Source organism: Mobula hypostoma, chromosome 22 (genome assembly GCF_963921235.1).
Source record: "Mobula hypostoma chromosome 22, sMobHyp1.1, whole genome shotgun sequence".
In the NCBI taxonomy this organism is placed as follows: domain Eukaryota; kingdom Metazoa; phylum Chordata; class Chondrichthyes; order Myliobatiformes; family Myliobatidae; genus Mobula; species Mobula hypostoma.
This window is the reverse complement of record NC_086118.1, coordinates 17872418-17889806: the sequence shown is the minus strand read 5'-3', so window position 1 is coordinate 17889806 and position 17389 is coordinate 17872418. Positions and strand designations below refer to the sequence as shown.

Below are 17389 nucleotides of genomic sequence, written 5' to 3'. Positions count from 1 at the left end.
ATGGGTCAACCAAATGCATGGAGGAAAACGAAGGCCAGAGCCGTAAATGGACGGATTGACAAGCAGTTTGCTTTACTTCTCACTCTGAGGATTTATTCCGAGTCCCAAGTTCATGTCAGACCAGCTATAATCTCCCAGTTTGGAGCTTTCATCCGCTGTGGACTTGGCTCACTCTGTTATTGATGCACTCTCAGCAAAACGGGAAGAGGAATCATGGAGTGAAATTCAGACAAGAGCTAGGGACCTGTGCGTCAAGGCCGGTATACAGAGCAGACCACATGAAAGGAGACAGGCCCAGCCACCCCACTGCCTACATGATTTTGTTGTTTTGGCCCAAAATGAACGTACACCTGTCACATCCTCTGATGACCTTCGCAAGCACTTTTTCTATCCAGTTATAGACAGACTTCTGACTGAAATGAAAAGACGGTTCTCAATTGAGACTGGGAGTGTTCTGACTTGAGTCTCAGCATTGAGTCCCAAACATAAGTTCTTCCTAGACAAGAACTGTCTTTGGCCAATGGCCCAATACTATGGAGTGACAGAAGTGAACCTGACTGCAGAGCTACATCAGGTTCGGCCTCTGCTGGAAACAAAACAAAAGCAAGGACAGGCAGTGAATAGCACAGTGGAATTTCTAGCTCTAATGAAACCCTACCGTGATGCATTTATAGATTTATACAAACTAATCTGCATATCACTGACTCTGCCTGTTACATCTGCCTCATGCGAACGGAGTTTCTCTTGCCTCAGACGCGTCAAAAACTACCTAAGGAGAAGCAACGGCGATGCCCCCGGAACAGCAACTTGGCTCTGTTGGCCATAAACAGCCGGAGGACCAAGGCGCTTGACATCCAGAAAATCATTGATGCTTTCGCCACCAGTCACAATAACAGACAGATTGTGTTTCTCTGAAAACATCAGTGGTGAGTGCAGTTGATTTTTTAAAAATTTAGGCTGAGTAATGCTGATTATTATTATTATTATTATTTTGTAGTGGATACCCCATAGTCCTTATGTTTCCTGCAAATCCTAAAGTATTACATTTACTGCTATTAAGCCTACTGGTTTTGCTTAGACTTCCAAGCGGTGATTCTGTTCATTTTTGTTTTAAATTCAATAGCCGAATTAATTGAGGTATTGCATGGTCAGAGTACGATTTGTCCAACTCCTGGTAAAGCCTTGCATCTGTTGTTTGCCTTATTTCACTTTAATAATGGTGTATCTTTTGGCATTGTCTGTCTATGTAAAGCGAATAGCAGTGGACATTGGGGTTAGTGTTGTGTTTTTCAGTTGAAAAGCATGCATTTGACGCTGATTGCGGGATTGGTGCGTGATTCACGTTGTGCGCTGTGGTTCGGATGCTCTGTTGGTTTGTTTGCTTATGGTCTGTGTAGCCCGGGTTGTCGCCGATGCTGTTGACACTGTAACAGTTCACTTCCATATTAGATCTATCAATTGCTGTTGCTTGTGAATCAACAGAGGCATTTATAGTAGGCACATAATGCTTGAAACTGACTTTTTAACGCACGAGTCTGGCCTTGCGAATACATAGTACCATACAGTACATCCCTCAGCACCATCACTGAATAATTCAGCCCCGCTGTAGCACCAGCAAGAAAAAATCTCTGGCGCCGCCACTGATCAATGATGGCTGATCATTGCTGGATACTTAAGCGAGAAGCCTCAGACACCGAGTACAAATGAAAATCATCAGCAAAACATTTTAGCTTAGTTGCACTACTGCAAAACATCAGCACCGTTATGCAAATAAATGTATTATACAAGTGCTGCACGGCTGAGGAGCTCAGAGATACAGAGAGAGCTATGCATCCTACTGCATGATTCACAAAAGGCTACTGCACAACTACAGCAAATAATTAGGAAAGCCTGGTGCTTTCTGATTATTGTTAGGGGAAATGAATACAAAAGGATGTTTTAAAGATATTGGCCAGACGCTACATTGAGTATCATGTACTGCACTGGTCTGCTTATTCAAGGATGGGTGATAATGCATTCAAAGTAGTCTGGAGAAGAACGACGAGGGGGTGCCACGGTTACATAGTAGTTAGTGCAACACTATTACAGCCCAGGGCATCAAATTCGTGGTTTCAATTCCAGTGCCCTCTGTAAGAAGTGTGTAGCCCTTTACCATGAGCATGGGGGTGTCTTCCGAGTGCTCCAGTTTCCCCCCACAGTCCAAAGATGTACCAGTTAGTAGGTTAATTGGTCACTGTAAATTGTTCCATAATTAGGCTAGGGTTAAATCGGGAGTTCCTGGGCAGCAAGTCTCAAAGGGCCAGAAGGACCTATTCCGCACTGTATTTCAATAAATAAATAAAAGTACAGCAATGTCTAAAATAGGCAATTTGTTTGATGACGGAAGGGGTAGACAGACTTGACTCATACAGGCTGGAGTGCAAGGGGTGTTGATTGAAAAATATAAGATCCTGAATAGTCTTGACAAGGTGGATATAGAGAGTTACCTCTTGTGAAGGAAGAGCTGTTCTTCACTGGCACTATTATGTAGCCTTTACTCTGATGCACTGATAGTGTGCTAACTTAACTGTCAGAATTTTGGCATTGCACTGGAAGAAATGGTGAAAGAAGCTTTCCAAAAAATGAAGACCATATTAACAGACAGAAAGATGAGCACGTACACTGAAAACAGAATACTGCAGTGCTACATTTATTCTATCCTGACTTATGGAAGTGAATGCTGGACCATTTCTCCAGCAATGGAAAAGAGACTAGAAGCAGCTGAATTATGGTTCTACGGGAGAATGTTAAAAATATCATGGACCACACACACATCGAATGAAGAAGTTCTCAGAAGAGCCCAAGCAGTTCGATCACTCATACCAACAATAAGAGAAAGACAACTCAGATTCCTAGGACACATCATGCAGAAAGATGAACGAGAAAAACTCATACTCTCTGGAAAGATTGAGGGGAATAAACCTGGAGGAAGACCTCGGCTTATGTACATCAAAAGCATAGCCAGGTGGTTACACATTGAAGAAATGGAAGTCATCCAAAAAACGAAGGATAGATCTATATGGAAAACCGTGGTCACCAAAGTCTGCATCGGATATGGTACTTAGACAGACAGACAGGAAGAAATTTGCCTTGTGTTATGTGTTCATAATTTTTATGCCTTTTTCTAAAGCATACTCAACAGTAGTATTGACATGGTAGCTGGCTGCCACTGAACTCTTGGATTGATGCCAAGCCATGAAGTCATAGATTTTGGTGCTGCCCAAGCACTTTGCTACTGCTGTTTTCTATTGCAAGATTTCTTATATAACCATATAATAATTACAACATGGAAACAGGCCATCTCAGCCCTTCTAGTCCGTGCCGAATATTTACTCTCACCTAGTCCCATCTACCTGCACTCAGCCCATAACCCTCCATTCCTTTCCTGTCCATATACCTATCCAATTTTTTTTTTAAACGACAAAATCGAACCTTCCTCTACCACTTCTACTGGAAGCTTGTTCCACAGTCATCCATTTATCAGTCTACCATTTACGTAATAGTTGTTATGCCCTCATTACAAAGCCAAAACTGAGCTTTTACAAGGTCTATGAAGTTGCAGATCCCACTCATTCCATAATTTCTGTGACAGAAGGAGGTCAAGAATGTTTTTCCTGGTGTCAGTTCCTTTAGTACCTGTCATTAGTCCAGAACCAGCAGATACTTAACTCAGTACTCGTACTATTAATCAGCAGATAAATCATTTATACCACAATAAGATTATTTCCTATAAATACCACCAAGATCCATTAATATTCTACATAATACTGCATTCTCCTGACATTTGTGAGCACATATTACCCAAAATGTACTCTAAATAAGCTGTTATTCAATTAGATATAGTTTATTCATTATATAGCTGGAATTTCAGCACAATCGAACAATAAATACCAACTAATCAGATCAGCTACACATGAATGGTTACTTTAATTTTATTTTCCCTTTCTTGACTTCTGTAGGAGGCAGATAATTCCCAGGTCAAATGACCAGTTGAGAAACTGAAGCATTTGTTCCTTTTGGAAGATCCTGATTGGTTATCCAAAAGAGCTGATGATATTTATCCAGCAGACAGTACAAACTAGGTTGGATGGCTCAAATTCAGCTCAATCAGCTTATTTGTACTGAATACGAAATGACAAAATGACTGAGCTCCTGACCTGGTTCCATTCCCTTAAAATAATTTTCTCATAAAAGAAATAGCAATCATCTAAGTGTTTTATGACAATTTCAGGATATGACAAATGAGGCATTTGTGGTTCTACGAACCAGCAGCAGAATATCACTAGGAAAACTATGAAGAATTATTTTGGGAAATGACTGTTATTTTCTTTTCTCTAATCCCTCCCTTTCCATTCCTCACACTACCAAACTAGCATCCAAATAAGATGGACATTTTTAGCCTTTCCTGCCTATAAATTGGACAGGTGATTTCCCCACATCGTTGCTTAACCATCCATTACAATATGCACAAGAAGAAAGCTGTGTGTCTGATCTCTTCTGTTGCTAAGTTGCCGTAACTAATTGGTACCGCAGAGGTCAGGGATCACTGCAGGAAGTCCTGTGATTGTAAGCTTGACTTCTTCCCATTCTACGGCACCTTGCTGTACAGTTCTCGTCACAATACAAATGTACTCTTGCAACAGCAGGGCAGGTATTTGATCAGAAACGTGGGCACAAATTTTTAGTGACTGAAAATTTCTTAAACCTACATTTCTACACATGTCATCCACATCAGAGTAATATCACGGAATTCATTACTTCTTGATGTTTGTAGAGGTACAGAGGATTTTCCTCCTTGGTTATCTCTGTGGCTACTTGACTCTCTGTTTTGATCTGAATATCATCTGTACTATAGAGGAACTGTGTATAGAATGGCCCGTGCTTTCAACCAAAGTGTCAGTAATACTAGTGATACAATCTAGTTCCCCTTACCTTCAAATCAGGAATGCCATAGCCTTTTCTTAAAGTGATCTGGAAGACTTCTAATGAACTGATGTAGGCAGCAAGCCTCGTAAGACTCTGTTTGCCACTTCCCCCAACACCAACAAGAAGTGCATTCCCTCTGGGAAACTCCAAAATCCGGTTAATCCGGCAGCTGGGACAAATAAAATAGTGAGATAATTATTCATTGCTTACATTCGTTTTGTATCAGTAAGAGCACTAAGGAAAAATGTGTGTATTCTTACATGTGACTCATGGCGTCCTCAAAAAGAACTAAGCTCATTGCAGCGTTTACTTCATTGTAATTATCCAGCGTTTCCATCAAGATTTTGTTCAAGGAATCCCAGTTCTGTACGGGCATGTACTTGGGTTCCCCAATCCCACCAGAAAAGTGGCAGTACATGTTCATAATTTTAGCCTGCTCCAGGCTCTCCTCCATGTCCTAGGGTACAAAAGCCACATGTCATTTCTTCGTAGAACCACCTTGGTATTTTTAATACATAGTTGATTATTCTTGTTCATTAGATAATTGTGCAATATTTTTTAAATCAAAAGGAAGCATCTGCACTACTGACTGTGCTAGATGCATCAATGGGCTCCAAACATTTTTAATCATAGGGTAATATCTAATCGGGCCTCTACCCTGTGTTTTGCCTGCATTTTAATCTGCATTTATGTCTATATATTAGACTTTTGCCTTGTGGTAGAAATTACAAATAATACTGTGTGAAAAAATCAAAAAGAACCTTAAATCAGCAGAGATGCAAGTTTCCAACTTTTGTTCCAAAGTGTTTGTCTCTTCTACTTTATCCAGTCACATTGGATTCACATGCTGTTCTCTAGAATGAATGGCTATTGACTGTCCTCCAGACTACTGATATTCTGTGAGATATGGAGGGTGAGGCATGAAAGGGAGAGGGTTGATTTCTACTCCATCCAATTTTGATTGACAAGACAAAACAGGGCCAATATAAACAAATCAATTTTCTGTGATTTCCAAGATATTTGGTGGATGGTTTTAAGGCAATTTCTTAAATGACTGATGTGCTCTCATTAACACATTTATTTGTCTTGGAGCCTGAAACTATGGCACATACATCAAAGAACTTCTTCACCAATTCTGTCTGGATTTTATCAAAGACACTGAAGTCTTTTTCATCCATCATCTTATCCCTGTAGACGCGATTAGACTCATGCTGGTATAACGTGACCAAATCTTGAGGTGTTTTCAGACAGTCAGGTGTACTGAAGAGAATACCCTGTGAAAAGCACATAAAACATTGCATTAGCAACAGAAGTAATTTGTTGAAATGAATAAAGATGTACAATTTTACAGTGACTTTTACAACTTCATTACAAGTAATAAGGCTCTTCTTTTCCAGACCATGCTCAATGGGATTTTGTAACTGATCAAGAAACTAGGCTTAATTCTTATTCGGGAACTTCATTAAAATTATTTCATAATTCATTATCCTGTAGAAGAATTATTAAGGAAGTAGATGAATCAAATTCCAAAAGGAAACAATTCCTATGAGATTCAAATTTTCCTTCAGTATAACTCAACAATTCGCCATGCTTCAAATGCTGTTCGACACTGAAATCCAGAGGGCTAATATTGTACTTCCAAGAGAGATGTTTAACTTAGACAGTTACAAGGTATATTAGACAGATCATAACACAATCTGTATCCTTGGAAGAAGGAAGTGCATAAATGGCTGAAGTTAAAAGAAGGAACTGCAGTACAGGACACCGAAATGATGAATAAGATTGTCTGCCTGGCGTCAGTGTAAAAAAATAGAGAATTACCTTTACAACCTTTAAAAAACTTTTTTTGAGAATAACAATAACAACGTATAGTATAATTAGAAACAATAATGCTCTTACAGCTGTCAAAAGGTCACCACTAAAGCTCCTTTCGGGTTGCTTCATTATAGGAAGGATGTGGAAGCTTTAGAGAGAGTGCAGAGGAGATTTACTTGGATCTGCCTGGACTAGAGTGCTTGTCTTATGAAGCTAGGTTAAGCAAGCTAGGGCTTTTCACTGTGGAGCAAAGAAGCGTGAAAGAGATGTACAAGATGATAAGACTTACAGTTAGAGTGGACAGCCAGCACCTTTATCCCCAGGATAACAATAACTAACACAATAGGCCATATTTTTAAGGTAATTGGCAGAACTCTAGTTGGGGGGAGGGGATGTCAGAAGTAGGGTTTTTACACACAGAGAGACAAGTGAATGGAACACACTGACGGGGTGGTGGTAGAGGCTGATACATTAGGAATATTTAAGAGACTCTTAGATAGGCAAATGGGCGAAGGGATATGGGCTCCGTGGGAGGAAAAGAATAGTAGCTTAAAAGGTCAGCACAACATTGTGGGCTGAAAGGCCTGTAGTGTGCTATACTGTTCTATGTCCTAAGTAAAGATCTAGCATGCAGATAGTAGTCTGAGAGAAAAAGTATATTTTTCCTAGTGAAAAGAAACAGGTCTGCAGACACCCGAAGGCAAAGCTCCATCAGTAAACCTGTGGCCTAAAAAATAGATGGCGGTTGAAGGCAGTGCAGGAGACACTGCTACTCTCCAGTGGCTACGACATGCATGTTCTTCCACACTTTGAAAGCCATCTACAGTTCAAATGCACAAAGCCCCATCCAACTGAGAGCTAAGAATGAGGGTAAGCTCATCAGGAGCAGAGTGTCAATCTATACCCGGTGGCAAGATCACCTCAAAGTGAGACCGATTCAGATATGAGCATCCTGGACTCCATTATGACAGCAACTTATTTGGGTCATTTATGAAATTTTTCAGGTGACCATGCTCCTCTGGGCTGGGTTGTCTGGAACCCAGCCCAGAGGAAGATAGTGTCAAAATATGGAGTCAGTCATTCAGCAATGAATTGAGAAGAAATTTCTTCACACAGGGGAGTGAATCATTGGAATTTTCTACTCAAGAGAGGGGTATAGGCAATGCCTTTATAAGTAGTTAAAGTGAAATTTGAAAGATGAAAAGACTGGGGAACTAGTACAGAGGAGCAGGGGCCTAAGGTAGATCAGCCACAATCATATTGAATGGTGGGACAGGGTTGAGGATCTTGACAGCCTACTTCTGTTCATCTTTGCTTGTGTTCCAGTGAGATGGCACGAATGGCCAAGTCATCCGCTTTTATTTCTTTTGTTCTGATCTAGAAGTTCCTGTTACATACTTTCAATAGACTGTTAATTTCTAGTAATGTTCCCAAGGACGGACACTCAGCCAACATTAACAAAAAGAGAAAACAGTAAAAGCCAAAATATTATGACTCTATTAAAAAGACAAGCTGGCTAAATTCAGAAGAAATAATTTTCTCCACTCCCATTAAGTGATTAAAACACATTAACTTAAGAGAAAAGCTGTGCGTGCAAAGGCAGAGTGTGATAGGAAAAGTCAAGAGGAAACTAAGAGACAGCCAAGGACCAGCTGGTACAGCATGATTTATGAGTCACTCACATTTTGAGATCTCATCATCACTGTAGCAAACTTAAATCAGTCAGTACTGGCCTGTGATTTAATAAGTCAGATAAAGAATTTGATGTTCTTACAATCTTATTGCCAGGACACAAGGGATGTACATGTGCAAAGGAGCATAACAAAACTAGGATTTGTGAGAAAGTTGGAAACATTTAGGATCAAGGTGCTAGAAATGAACATGGTGCTTTCAGAAGACAGATTCTGAAAGCTTGCCAAATGCCTTGCAGATCAAGAGGATCAAAAATGGAATTAATATAGACAGCCCAATTTTGACATTGTTTTGCCCCAGAATTGTTAAGAAAGTGAGTTTTCACATAGGTATGATATGACACTATATTGGTTAGAGTCGATTAGATTCATTTTCAAAATGCAGTAACACTGGTAGTTAACAATCAGAACACATTGGCTGTAGTTTATATTATGCTAGTCAAACTAACTTGTTTTGGGGAAATCAATGGGAATACACAATTGTGGAAGACACAGGAACAGACCTTACCTGCCTCCTACTAGCCCATCCTTATATGTATGAACTGACTTCTATCCCAAATTTGAACTGATCCACCACACTGATGAAGGCATGAAGTTATGTATTCAAAACGATCTACTCATTGGAATAATTGTCATATTTTAATCATCTCCATCCAGTCACCCTAATAACATTCCATTTATTAAACTTTTAGATTTATTTGTACAAAGTGTTGCAAGTTAGGTTTAAACTACTTCACACTTATCTGGGTGGAACTCCATCTGCCACTTCTCAGCCCAGTTTTGCATCCAATCAATGTCTCGCTGTAACCTCTCACAGCCCTCTACTCTATCCACAACACCCCCAACACCCCGACCTCCATGCAGAATATGACCTGTCTACAACCTCTCTTTGTCTTCTGTGGGCAAGCCAGTTCTGGATCCACAAAGCAATGTCTCCTTGGATCCCATGCCTCTTTACTTTGTCAATAAGCCTTGCATGGGGTACCTTATCAAATGCCTTGCTGAAATCCATATACACTATATCTACTGCTCTACCTTCATCAATGTGTTTAGTCACATCCTCAAAAAATCCAATCAGGCTCGTAAGGCACGACGTGCCATTGACAAAGCTATGCTGACTTTTCCTAATCAGATTGTACCTCTCCAAAGGTTCATAAATCCGGCCTCTCAGGATTTTCTCCATCAACTTACCAACCACTGAAGTAAGACTCACTGGTCTATAATTTCCTGGGCTATTTCTACTCCTTTTCTTGAATAATGGAACAATATCTGCAACCCTCCAATCCTCCGGAACCTTTCCTGTTCCCATTGATGATGAAAAATCATTGCAAGAGGCTCAGCGATCTCCTCCCCCGCCTCCCACAGTAGCCTGGGGTACATCTCATTCTGTCCCAGCGACTTATCCAACATGATGCTTTCCAAAAGCTCCAGCACATCCTCTTTCTTGATGCTCAGGCTTTTCAGTCCGCTGCAAGTCATCACTACAATCACCAAGATCCTTTTCCATAGTAAATACTGAAATAAAGTATTCATTAAGTACCTCTGCTATTTCTTTTGGTTCCATACACACTTTCCCACTGTCATGAAACATTAAATATTTCAATTTTAACTTGGTAACCTTTCCTGCATTCTTCACTAATATAGCAATGGGCTTGGTCTTCCTATGATGAAACTCCGTCTTTCATTTGAATATAGCCAATTGTTGGACACACTTACCCATCATGCATAATGGGCTGAGAACGACCATTGAACTATTTAATGAATGACCAAAAAATGGCCTACGGAACTCAAATAAATTTAAAATGTGCACAAAGGATGAGATTGTAGTTTTATCATTCACAAAATTTTAGGGAATCCAAAGGTGGATCAAGTACAAATGTGTCACAAGCCGAAGAGGAAGTCAAGTCAGATAAATCGAGTCAGGTATATGGAGGAATTTAAGGTGGGGGGTTATATCAGAGGCAGGGTTTGAGGGTTGGCACAACATTGTGGGCCGTAGGGCCTGTACTGTGCTGTACTATTCTATGTCTATGTTCTATGGAATATCTTTATGTTGAGAAATTATAACAATAATTGCTTAATAATGTCCAATTTATCAGATGTTTATGTTAAGCTGATGAGTGACCAGTTTAATGGGTCAATTAGAAAAGGAACAACAGCATTCAGTTTCCTCTATAATTCCATTTCCCACTGACATATCCTAATTAAATGAGTGCTCTCTCCTTTCGGTGTCTCTTTAGTTTACAATGGCAAATTGTTTTAACAATTTGGATACATTGATCTGATCAAAATTCTGCAGCAGAGAGAGTTATACACTCAATTTGTTTCAAGACATTTGGAAAAGTGTCAGTGAATCTGTCTTTCTTGTTATCTTTTGGAGAATGACTGATTGAAAAAAAGAACTAAACCTATTTTTTTCCTATAAAAACAGATGTTATACCACTCAAACCAAACTCAAGCATCAAAACATGGTGGTGAAAGATCAAAATTCTACTGGCGATACGGCTAACAGTGGAGCAACAGAATTCCAGCTAGGAGTGGAGATCAGACGAGAGGATGAGCACAAACTAGATAGTCATTATTGAGAGGATAATAAGGGATACATACTGTAGACGGATGTGGATGACAGAAGTGTGAGGCATGAACCTCCACTTCAGTCAGTCAGGGCTGCAGCTTGAGGCAATAAGAGTGATTAGAATGGGGATTGTGTTAAAAAAAACAGTTGGTAAGATCACGATTTCATATGCTAATTCTACAATCAGTTCAGTAAATTCCTAATGGCAAGATGTCCCAAGGCTTAATTTTATTGAGGACTGTTATCACCAGTAGTGGATAACACATGGTAGTTTGATCTTTTAATGGTCACCTCAAAGAGCCCTGAGGCCCCATATTTGCTTATGCCTGTTCCAAGCACAAGCACTGTTTGTTCAGAAATGATTACAAGATCCCTGCAGCGGAAGGTTTAATACACCAGAATACAGCCAAATTTATAAATCGTTGTATTCAAGACCAATAGACCATGAACAAATCATAAGGTAATTCAAATCTGTTGTTCTGAATGGAAGAATGTAAAAGACAGAGATAATAGAACAAATGGAAAGCAGAATTGCAGCACTTCCATCTTGATTAAGGAATGAACAATAGATCAGAGGTGTTATGTTTTGTAAGTCCAAAACATAAATCTTATTGCAAGAAAATGATGGCAACCTGATAACGGGATTTACTGTAGTTTTGTTTTTTGTTTACTTTAAGCGAGATACTCATATATCACATGGTAGTGTGATGTATGCCATTTACATACTTTTACATATAACCCATAATGAATTATTTAAACAAAGAATGCTTAATCAATATATTTACAATATTACTCAAGTATTACTGAAATATTCAATACACAAACAAGCATACATTATAGACAAATAAACAGTAGGAAGTGATAATAATCCAGTACTTTAATGGCAAATTCATACATATCGGCCTCCGTTAGTCTCGTGAGACCATGGATTTGCGCCTTGGAAGGTTTTTCCAGGGCGCAGGCCTGGGCAAGGTTGCATGGAAGACTGGCAGTTGCCCATGCTGCAAGTCTCCCTTCTCCACGCCACCAATGTTGTCCAAGGGAAGGGCACTAGGGCTGATACAGCTTGGCACCGGTGTCGTCGCAGAGCAACGTATGGTTAAGTGCCTTGCTCAAGGACACAACATGCTGCCTCAGCTGAGGCTTGAACTAGCGACTTTCAGATCACTAGACTGGCACCTTAATCACTTGGCCACGCGCCAACAAATTCATACATATTTTGTACATATGTAATGACAGTTAAGATTTCAGTGTGTCTTGGTTTAATTCTGGATATGACCATGATAGCAATTACCCAATAGAGTTGCAAATTTAGAAATAAATATTTTCTTTCAAAATCTTCACATTACAGGAGAAATTTTAGTCTTCTAAGTGCTACCTGTTTGCTCACTTCTGGAAGCAATCAGACCTCTATGAGGCATCCGCCTAACTCAGTTACTAGCAATCAGGATGAAATCCAACCAGTGGTACACAATACTGCTGAACTCTAACTGCAGTTCTTCTCTCAAAAGCTTTAAGTACGTGCATGCTCACAGTGGAGTTGCACAGCTGTCTGCCACAGTGAGGGGGAAACATTCCAAGCAACTTCACTCTGAATTATTTTACATCTACAATTCCTAATTTAGGTTAGCAGGGACTCAGTGGCATCCTAGCTCTTCACATTCACCTGTTAGATCTGTCAAATATCGATATTGTGGCTGCAATACCCACAATGTTCTACACTGCAGATGCATCACAGCTTGTTTGACAGTTGCTCTGCTCATGACCGCAAAAAATTGCAGAGTTGTGAACATAGCCCAATCCTATCTTCTCCTCCACCAAGTTCATCTACACTTCCCGCTTTCTGAGGAAGGCATCTAAAAATCAAGGACTCCTCCTACCCTAGTTATTCTCTCTTCTTCAGCAGAAGGTTTAGAAGTTTGAAATAATGTGCCACCAGACTAGAGGATGGCTTCTATCCCACTGTTAACAAACTTGTGAATGCACCTCATACGCTAGATGAACAATGACCTCCCAATCTACTTGATTGTGGCACTGGCACTTATAATATTTACCAGAATTGCACTTGCTCTGTAACCCCAACTCTACAGTATACTCTGCATTCTGTTTTCTTTTTACTACCTCTATAACTATTTATGACATGATCTGGATGGATAGCACACAAAACATAGCTTTTCACTGTATTTGAGACAATAATAAACCAATACCAATACTTTGTCAGATACTGGAGAATTCAAGCAACAAATCTACATTATATCCAGGATAAGCTGAGGGTTATTACTGTGATCAAAGAGAGACTTCAAAAAACATTTCTTTTCCTTTTTGTTGTTCAGAGGATATTAATGTCAAAGATATCCATCTTTAATTTTTGAACAACCTTGGAAGACTGGCAACCTAGTCAGGTTCCAACTGAATCTACAACATTTACGTTTACACAGCTACAAAGTGGACTTCACAACTCTACAAATTCTTCATCGAACTGCTGCCTTATGTCTTTATAAGATGGGTCACCCCAGCCATTAGCAATACTCTTCAAAGATTGTCTGCCTGGCATCTGTCATTGCATAACTAGGGCTTGTGATATGCACGAGATGTTCATACAACCATCCACCACCTGTTCCCATGGCTTCACGTGACTGTGATGTAGGGGGGGTGGGGAGAGACGGGGAGGGACTAAAGCAGGTGAATCACTTTGCGCAAGGCTAACCTACATGCTAGCGGAGAGAAGGAGTAGAGATGTATTTCCACCCCACCACCCAGATTAGTGTCTTACCTTATCAAATAGCATGCAACTTAGAATGGGTAACTTTATTTTCTATTCTTCTCATTTTGAAAAGTCCAGAGCATGTTGTATGATAATAATTTTCCATTCATGTTTCCAGCATGGAAGTACAATACCTGCAGCAATATCATCAAAAACTACAGCTAGGCACCAATGAACAACCAACCTGAAGTATTAGTTATACTTGATTGTTTTCCCAAAGCACTTTGTTTCATTTAAAGCACCATGGCAAACTTCACTGCACTGGATCCTGCTATATCTAGTGGTATGCAAAAGTTTGAGCACCCCTGGTCAAAATTTCTGTTACTGTGAATAGCTAAGCAAGTAAAAGATGACCTGATTTCCAAAAGGCATAAAGTTAAAGATGACACATTTCTTTAATATTTTAAGACTACTTTTTTATTTCCATCTTTTACAGTTTCAAAACAACAAAAAAGGAAAAAGACCCAAAGCAATAGTTTGGGCACCCTGCATGGTCAGTACTTAGTAACACCCCCTTTGGCAAGTATCACAGCTTGCAAATGCTTTCTGTAGCCAGCTAAGAGTCTTTCAATTCTTGTTTGGGGGATTTTCACCGATTCTTCCTTGCAATAGGCTTCTAGTTCTGTGAAATTCTTGGGCCATCTTGCATGCACTGCTCTTTTGAGGTCTGTCCACAGATTTTCGATGATGTTTAGGTCGGGGGGCTGTGAGGGCCATGGCAAAACCTTCAGCTTGTGCCTCGAGGTAGTCCATTGTGGATTCTGAGGTGTGTTTAGGATCATTATCCTATTGTAGAAGCCATCCCTCTTTTCATCTTCAGCTTTTTTACAGACAGTGTGATGTTTGCTTCCAGACTTTGCTGGTATTTAATTGAATTCATTCTTCCCTCTACCGGTGAAATGTTCCCCATGCTACTGGCTACAACACAAGCCCAAAGCTTGATTAATCCACCCCCATGCTAACAGTTGGAGAGGTGATCTTTTCATGAAATTCTGCACCCTTTTCTGACCCTTTGCTCATTGCGGCCAAAAAATTATATTTTAACTTCATCAGTCCACAGGACTTGTTTCCAAAATGCATCAGGCTTGTTTAGATGTTCCTTTGCAAACTTCTGATGCTAAATTTTGTGGTGAGGACACAGGAAAGGTTTTCTTCTTCTGATAACTCTTCCATGAAGGTCATATTTGTGCAGGTGTTGCTGCACAGTAGAACAGTGCACCACCACTCCAGAGTCTGCAAAATCTTCCTGAAGGTCTTTTCCAGTCAAACGAGGGTTTTGATTTGCCTTTCTAGCAATCCTACAAGCAGTTCTCTTGGAAAGTTTTCTTGGTCTTCCTGACCTCAACCTGACCTCCACCGTTCCTGTTAACTGCCATTTCTTAATTACATTACGAACTGAGGAAACAGCTACCTGAAAACTCTTTGCTACCTTCTTATAACCTTCTCCTGCTTTGTGGGCATCATTTATTTTAATTGTCAGAGTGCTCGGCAGCTGCTTAGAGGAGCCCAGGGCTGCTGATTGTTGGGACAAGGTTTGAGGAGTCAGGGTGTTTATAAAGCTTTGAAATTTGCATTACCTGATCTTTCCTAACGGTGACTGTGAACAAGCCATAGCCCTAACAAGCTAATTAAGGTCTGAGACCTTGGTAGAAGTTATCTGAGAGCTCAAATCTCTGGCAGTGCCCAAACTTTTGCATGGTGCTCCTTTCCTTTTTTTCCACTCTAAAATGTACAAAACAAAAATAATACACTAATCATCCTTAAAATGTTGAAAAGAATGTTTCATCTTTAACTTTATGACTTTTGGAGATCAGTTCATCTTCTACTCACTTAACGTCCACAATAACAGAAATTTGGCCGGGGTGCCCAAACTTTTGTATGCCACTGTATATGCCCTAAATTGTTTTGCAAGATGCAACATGATTTGCAAATGACACAAAGCCAGCTCAAACTACACATCATGCCTCTGAAGCATAACACAATGTGACTGGAAACAGCAAATAGCACATAAATAACTTATATTTACTCTACCTACAACAGCAACAACAACAAACTGGTGAAAACATTACTAATACCAGATTTTTGAACAAACTGAAAATCCCATTATAATGACTAATGTAAAATAAACGTTACTAAAATAAATCATAAAAAAAATTGGCTAAAGACTCAACTCTCAAGCATTTTTCTAGATATTTTGTCACCATTTGGCTATAAATAAACCCATCGTCAATTAAATTAACTGTTCAATCAGAGCTTGGTGAAATAAGATGTGACCCACTTCTATATCCCACAGCAAATGATTCCCCACTTGACCTAGATCATTGACAATCTTCCTGATCATTAAATTTCAAGTGCTTCAAGCAAGAGTGCCACTAAAGCAACGAAGGGAATATAATTCTTCTTGCCAACCTGTCTGGGCTTTTCAACAATTTAAGAAACTGACAAAAGGCCAACTCTGCCAAGTTGATCCCTTCAATCCTATTTAATACAGGTTGGCCTTTGCATTCATTGTTTCAAATGATATGTTGATTTATGTCTCATTTTATTCTTTTGTTGCTAAAGAAAAGTTGTAATTTAATTGGTCTTTAAGCCCAGAAGGTCTACCCTTGTAAATAATCATTACTTGAATTTCATCAGAATGTATCTGTAGCTCAACGAGGGAGATAGAATTGGATGATAAATTTTCAGATCTACATTTGAAACAAAAGTAGCTTGAACTTGCAACCTTTCCTAACATATGTCACACAAAAGTATTATGCATGCTCTCCATGCAACAGCTTAGAAAAGAAACTCTCCAGTTCATAATTAAGTCAGTTAGTCAGGGCAACTATTTGTTCACTCAGGGTGTGGATGGCTACAGACCTGAACATCAGTTAATTATCATAGACAGGAACTCAGACTCTGTGAATCTGCCAACTCTGAGATACAACAGGCAGGACAGCAAGGTGGTGAGTACATTGTACTCTGCAAGGGCAAAGTTGAAAAGGAACAGCATCTTCATAAAATAAACAATCAGGTGTGAACTAATCTGGTTTCTTATTGATTCTATCAATGTAATCTGTGAATGCCTCATGATCCTCTAGCCCACCATAGCATAAAACCAACTCACTGTAGTCATCAACATACAATATATGATCCACAATGAATAACGCCAATGAAAACTTCCATTTCAATCATGAGAAAGAAACCCAGCCCACTGAACTTCCTGGATTACTTCAATATCGGGATGGGAAAACTATAGTTCTCTGTCAAGGTATGTCCTGTAAGGAGGGATTAAGGTAGGGCAATTCCAAATGGATCTGTGACCTGACAATATGTTTGGAATATAGTTCTATCATAGCCAGCACCCAAAGGGACAAAAGCAAGACCCTTTGGCAACACACTAGCTCCAGACCCTGGCAGCTCTAAGACTGTATCATTATCCAAGAAAGAGGTCAGAAGGTGTCCTTATCACCTGCACAGAATGGGCACCAAGACAATCTGAAAAATCCCAGCCGATTGCACCTTCTGAATGATTGATAGCATGTTTATGTGAAGACTCTAATCTCTACTACAAAGTACTGAGATTGTTTTGATGAC

At 39.7% G+C, this 17389-nt stretch overlaps 1 protein-coding gene across 1 annotated transcript in view; it reads right to left on the bottom strand.

Moving 5' to 3' along the window:
* dnah9 (dynein, axonemal, heavy chain 9) overlaps positions 1 to 17389 on the bottom strand; it is a 585611-nt gene that overhangs the window by 332711 nt on the left and 235511 nt on the right. Inside the window, exons 42-44 of the mRNA XM_063074264.1 lie at positions 6078 to 6239; positions 5226 to 5422; positions 4972 to 5134 (exon numbers count right to left, since the gene is read on the bottom strand). Of these exons, the coding sequence (XP_062930334.1) occupies positions 4972 to 5134; positions 5226 to 5422; positions 6078 to 6239 (522 nt within the window). The remainder of the gene's footprint in view (positions 1 to 4971; positions 5135 to 5225; positions 5423 to 6077; positions 6240 to 17389) is intronic.